Raw genomic sequence first — 6,776 nt, 5'->3', positions numbered from 1 at the left:
ACCCTATAGAGCAGGGGGTAGAACTGCCCCACATCCCAGTAGAAAGTAACAGTACAATCACATACCCTATAGAGCAGGGGGTAGAACTGCCCCACATCCCAGTAGAAAGTAACGGTACAATCACATACCCTATAGAGCAGGGAGCAGGGGGTAGAACTGCCCCACATCCCAGTAGAAAGTAACGGTACAATCACATACCCTATAGAGCAGGGAGCAGGGGGTAGAACTGCCCCACATCCCAGTAGAAAGTAACAGTACAATCACATACCCTATAGAGCAGGGAGCAGGGTGTAGAACTGCCCCACATCCCAGTAGAAAGTAACAGTACAATCACATACCCTATAGAGCAGGGGGTAGAACTGCCCCACATCCCAGTAGAAAGTAACAGTACAATCACATACCCTATAGAGCAGGGAGCAGGGGGTAGAACTGCCCCACATCCCAGTAGAAAGTAACAGTACAATCACATACCCTATAGAGCAGGGGGTAGAACTGCCCCACATCCCAGTAGAAAGTAACAGTACAATCACATACCCTATAGAGCAGGGAGCAGGGGGTAGAACTGCCCCACATCTCAGTAGAAAGTAACAGTACAATCACATACCCTATAGAGCAGGGGGTAGAACATACAGGTTGAGCCTGAAAGAGCAAAAAGGAATACAAAATGGAGGCTCTGTCTATACTGTCCCATTGCATGCTGGGTATTGTAGTTTTATATTAACCCTAGCTGTAGCCTAATTGTTAGATACAAACTACATTACCCAGCATGCAGAGGAACAGGCACACTAGGAAAAAAAAAACTTTGGTTAGTTTCCAAACTACAAACCCACCAAGGCTCCAAAAACTAGCAGCCCAATTTGGCGGGAAAACCACCAACCTGGCAACCCTGTTCTGAGGTAAAGTTTGCAGCCTGCAAAACCTTCATATCAGTCTTCATTTCTGCAGTGTCTTCCTCTCCCCAGCCCTGCCTGCATCTGTGGCTTGATTGGTCAGTTTCACTGTCTGTCAGGAGAGCTGCACTCTGATTGTAGAAGCCACAAGAAGAAAGATCCAATCAGAGTGCAGCTGATTGCCAGAGCTTGCAGGGATGCATGAACCTACACAGATGTAAAGGTAACAGCGCAGAGAGAGTCAAGTACAGAGTGAGGTTTATTTTCTAATGTGCCAAGCAGGTTTGGGGAGGCTGAGCCTACCTTAGCCTTATTATCCGCCTGTGCCCATAAGGCTTCACACTATATATCCTCCCCCTCCACATGCTGGAGACAATATGGAGAGGAAGGCACAATACACCACATATTGTGGAGCTGCCCTGTCATAAGAGACTATTGGACAGCAGTGTTATCTCTTTTACAACCATTACAGTTAGGCCCATTAACATTCTTACTGGGTCTCCCATCTCTAACGCTCAAAAATCACGTCCAGAAATTAGCGCAATACTCACCGCAGCTAAACGGCTACTTGCTTGGAACTGAGAGAGAACAATCCAGAAGCTAGACAGAACTAGAAGCTACAACTCAGGACATTCACTGCATTGAATCAGACTTGGATTCGTGGCGAGGCCACAAAGGCCTGGGCCTAGGGGGGAACAAATTTAGGGGCGACACATACAGTGCTCCTTATGTGAGCTAAAAGGATGCGCAAACGCGTGATTCTTGGTAGAAAGAAGAAAAAGTCTTATGTCATACAATTATTACTAAACAGTACTTAACAGTAATCAACTTATATTGTAAGCTCTACGGGGCAGGGACCTCTTTCCTACTGTGTCTCATACCACATGGCACTTACTCCCTGTGTATTTATATATATATTTATTGTATTTATTTATTATTATAACACTTGTCCTCCCTGTAATTTTGTAAGTTTGTACAGCGCTGCGTACCCTTGTGGCGCTTTATAAATAAAGTTATACATACATACATACATACATTCAACAGACATGTAAACCCTACATTTTCCTACCATGTATATAAGTTGGGCACATCTCCCCCACCCAAACCACACCCTTTGTATTGGATATATCCCCTCCGTTCAACAGCGACATCATATTTTCCTAAAACAAAAAGCAGCTTTCACCCAGCAGCCATTTTCCATCTCACACATCTTCAGTGACATTTACACAATATCAGGCTAATTCATCGTTTGGCCCAACGACGGGCATAGGTGGAGCCGGTGCGGTCCCTGATCTGACAGAAAATCTAACCTGCCCAATCGAGATCTGGACAATTGAAGCCAGCTGTCAGTCGGATAGGCCCGTCATTGGTGCCCATACACAGGCAGATAAGCTGCCAAATCAGTCTAAAGGTGGCCATACACACACCGATAATATCGTACGAAACCTTGTTTCGTACAATATTTTGTGCGTGTATGGTATGTCGGCGAGTCAAGCGATATTGCAGGAGACTGCTGATATCGGCCGACTCGCCGATCGGACCAGATTGAAAATTTTGATCGGGCGCCATAGAAGGCGCCTGACCAAAATTCTCTCTTCAGCGCTGAATCGACAGAAGGAGGTAGAAATCCTATTGTTTCTACCTCCTTACCTGCCGATTCAGCCCTGAATGGTGTGTGGCGGATCTGACCGATGGTCGCACGAAACATCGTCAGATCGCCACGTGTATGGCCAGCTTAAAGGACCCAAATCAGCAGCTAAAATCTGCCCGTGTATGGCCACCTTTACTATTAACCTCTGAGCAACAGGAGTGGCAGGTATTTAAACATTTCAAAGAGGCTGATCACTGATTATTAGTTTTTTGTGAGGGGTTTTACGTGTCTTGTATTTTTTAACCAGGGGAGGGGAAACGGGGGAGGGGTGAGGTAGAGAAGGGGAGGGGCAATGTGAAATGGATCATTATAGCAAAGATGTGCTAGTTTTGTGTAAAAAGACATACGTGCATTTATGATCATAAAGTCAAATATATCAGATATGCAGAACAAGCTCTGTTGTTGGAAGGGCCACACATCACTGCAAGATGGCTGAATACATACGGATAATGTTGTGCAAACAAATGGGCACAACTGACATTTACTAACCAATCTGATTACAGAAATAATCGAGATCCATGGCACGGTTATAACACAGACAATTGCGCAGTTGCCTCTCTCAGATGCAGCTAGGGCACACAGTTTATATCACACACCACCTAGTGCAAAAGAGGTGCTTCTGTGCATACAGAGACTATTAGTTCAGTCTGACCAATCTGTATTTGCCCACTGTGTGCAAATTTAGGCATACACAATGTTTTCCATAGACTGCAAACACTGCCAGGGTGTTCCACCTGTCTATATGAGCCAGCTTCTGTGATTATAGATGTGCAGACCCAATGTGTTGGAAGTGCATGGAAAATAAAGAGTAAAAATACCAAATAGTGCAATATGTTTCAAAAGTTAATGAAACTGAAATGAAAGAGTTATGCCTATAACTCCAAATAATAGCAATGTGCACATAAAATCTACAAATCGCAGTGTGGTGTAGTTGCACACTCACCAGATGGTAATTAAGATATGCAGAGATAAATGAAATCCACTGTTGATAGAGGTAGGTTCAAGATCTCCATTCAATTTGGGAAAGCAAAAGATAAAAACAGAATATAGTGTAATACCCTTTATTAAAAATAGTCCTGCTGCAGTACAGGCTATTTACAGTATCTGGATAAGAACAAAATGTATCACAAATAGCTCTACACGTTTCACGTCTCCGCCACGCTTCATCAGGAGCAATTGCTTTCCCAAATTGGGAAACATTGGGTCTGCACATGTTTTAATACCCATCCAAGAGGGGTATTTTCTTTGGAGGAAGCAGCAGGAGATTTGAGCACCACGCTTATTGTCTACATTGAAGACTGAAAGCAATAAAGCACGAGGACACCTATAGCGCTGAGTATCACTCACAAACTATTATAGATTATAGATGTTGCTGTAACAGGGTCAGTTCCAAAGTGCTTGGCTTGAAGGTTGTAGAAGGCAAACAATGGAAGAAAATAAACCAGTTGTGCAAATACAGAGATCTTTCCCGTAAAAGGATGTCCTGCACTCCTGTGCCCTTATAGAGAATCCTAAATTGTAAATAGAATGAGGGTTTGCACACAAGAAATACAAGCACAGTGGTAGTATTAAAAAGTATAGTCCTTTATATAATATACAAAAGAATTTTTAACAACAATCAATTTTTATTCTATTTAAAATTACTGGTTTTGGTGCCCTATACTTACATTGCTGGGTTTTTTTGCATGCTAAGTGAGTGCCCTCCATTTATGTATATTCCCTGATAGAGAATTCCCCAAGCAATACTGTTGATCTGTGCTGTCCAACTGGTGGCCCACAACCCCCCTTGGTGGCCCCCCCACCTGTCTGGCTGCTGTAACTGGTACCTTTGTGTAAGCTTTAAATGGTATCAGTACTGAAATAAACTGCCCCCCTACACTGTTCACACCTTAGATTCAGGCTGTAAACCCCTGTATTGTTTAAACACATAAGCCCCTGTACGGTTCACACCTTTTAGTGTCTGCATTGTTCATCCACTGCATTGTTCACACCTCAGACTCAGACTGTAAGCACCCACATTGTTCACCTGTTCACACCTCAGACTGTAGGATCAGTGCCAGCATTGTGTCACTGTATGTACTGTGGGTAGGCAAAGTATGGCACCTACGGGTGGGCGATATCGGGTCATTTTGGTTAATTCGGTCGTTTGGCCCTGGGGCCAAACAATCGAATTAGAACGACAGTAATGGGTGCAGACAGTTCGGGGACCACATCAACAAGCCGATGTGGTCCCCAATCCGACTAAATTTTTTAACCTGCCCAATTTCAGGCCAGATGTCGGTCGGGCAGGCCCGATAACCTGTCTAAGGGACCAATATCGGCAGCTAGAATCGGCCCGTGTATGGCCAACTTAAGTTATCCTATAAAACCACAAACCTCAAGGATCTTGGAGGGGAAATAGTGTTAAGATAAATGTTGAGGAGAAAGAGATTAAGAATCACAATTAAAAAGCAAAATCAGCAGCCGCCCACACACCTCAGGTATCAGTTTAGCGCTTAAGTAGTAAAAAATGTTCACATATTAAAATCAAATGTTAAAAAATCTGCTCCGCAGTGCCTTGCCGGACGTTTCATACGATATTATCCCTGCGTGTATGGCCAGCGATCCTTGTGGCTTGCAGTTTTATTGGATAACTTAGTCCTTTATAAGTATTAGGCAAGGTAAACACTGAGCCCGCAGCCACTTGGTATCTGCATTATCTTTGCTTTGTGGTATCCCTTAATTCAGTCAGCAAAAACTGAGATAGTTAAATGCAAAGAGGGATATCTCTGCACCTCTTGAATTTTCCTTAAATTATCTCCGGTGCTGTTACACAATTGCTGCTTTCTATAGAAATTTACCAGTTTGGAAATCTCTTTGGCTCCACCCAGTTACCAATAGGGCAGTGAGCTGAAGGGTATGACCCTCACACATAGACATATAAACTGCCCCATCCAACTGAGTCTGCACAGTGTCCAGTCTGCACCATGGGCTGTAGAACTCTCTGCCTGTCTCTGCTTTTGCTAGTGGCCGGATCCTACGCCCAACAGTGAGTATAAGTCCCCAAAATCCATATCCCAATGTCCATTCTCTGTCTTAGGGTGTTTGTATTGTTCCATTGCCGCAATTCTGCTAAATATTCCCAATGTCTGAGGTATTAGCCTGTATAGATCTGCTGCACCGACTCTCTGTCTGTCTGTATTATTAGCTTTACTGTCTGTATTTTGGAATCATAGGATTATGGAATTGGAAGCTGTTTTGTCCAACACGTTCCTTTCTCATTTTGCTGTGTGAGTAGTGAAGCGTCTACACCTTTCGTCAAACCGCCCACTTCCGGTAAAGTGACAGGTGCCCCGCCCCTTTTCTGGTCTAATGCGTCAGATGTCCCGCCCCTTCCGGTTTAAGTCCCACCCACTACACCCATCGATCGGCGCTTGAGCCCCGCCCAGTACACCCCACAGGAATGTCACCACGTGACCCTGAACAACCAATGGGATGGCTTATTTAAGGGCGGCACCACATGACCCTGAGCAACCAATGGGGATGTCTTATTCAAGGGGCGGCACCACGTGACCCTGAGCAACCAATGGGGATGGATTCATGGTTATTGAGGACATGCCCGGGCATGTATAGTGTTATGCCCGGACACGTCTGTGACTAAAAAAAAAAAAAAAAAAGGATTCTGCGCAGTGTGGTTATAGTTTTTGCTGTATATTGTAAAAGCACAAACTCTCTGTAACATGTCGCTATGCCCTCTATTAAACTTTTATTAAAATAACAATAGCACAACCGTTTTTATCCATTAAATTCTCTTTATTAAATAACAAGTCATACAGTAGAATGGTAAACAGTATGAATAGAAACAAAAATGTAATATACAATCAATATTCACATTAAAACACAACATGTATTTACAGTGTTACAAAATATTTACAGCGTCAACCAGGTTGTCTGTAACAAAGGGAAACCTCTTTTCTTTGGAAGTAAACTACCCTGTGTTAATCCTGGTGATGCGGTTGTTAAAGCTTGTTTTTTATAAGGTCCAAGAGACATAGTGTTCAGCGGTGAAGAAGCCCCATGTAACTGTATTTTACATTGTCCAGAAGTGATCTCGTAGTTGAATTGCCAACAACTGTAGAGGGGATGTTTAATTCAGCCATGGCGTGCATAAAAGAATCCCAGCCATGCGGCATTTTGCTTTTGATCATTCCGTGACTCTGTGTGGTAGTGCGTACCAAGTCCAACATGTTGGAGCC

General features: G+C 43.7%; 1 protein-coding gene across 3 annotated transcripts in view; it reads left to right on the top strand.

The window, feature by feature from the left end:
* Window positions 1–861: 861 nt before the first annotated feature.
* LOC101734099 (complement C3) overlaps window positions 862–6,776 on the top strand; it is an 83,063-nt gene continuing 77,148 nt past the window's right edge. The window contains exon 1 of one of the 3 annotated variants that reach the window (XM_031899477.1): window positions 862–1,113. Coding sequence is in view for 1 of the 3 variants with exons in the window: in XM_031899476.1 (XP_031755336.1) it covers window positions 5,508–5,569 (62 nt within the window). In the remaining 2 variants the exon portion in view is untranslated. Of the gene's footprint in view, window positions 1,114–5,454; window positions 5,570–6,776 lie in introns of those variants that run through there. The other 2 variants (XM_031899476.1, XM_031899478.1) reach the window with 2 other exon arrangements.

Source organism: Xenopus tropicalis, chromosome 3 (genome assembly GCF_000004195.4).
Source record: "Xenopus tropicalis strain Nigerian chromosome 3, UCB_Xtro_10.0, whole genome shotgun sequence".
NCBI lineage: Eukaryota > Metazoa > Chordata > Amphibia > Anura > Pipidae > Xenopus > Xenopus tropicalis.
Note: the sequence above shows the minus strand (reverse complement) of the source record. Positions and strands in the feature narration are given on the sequence as shown.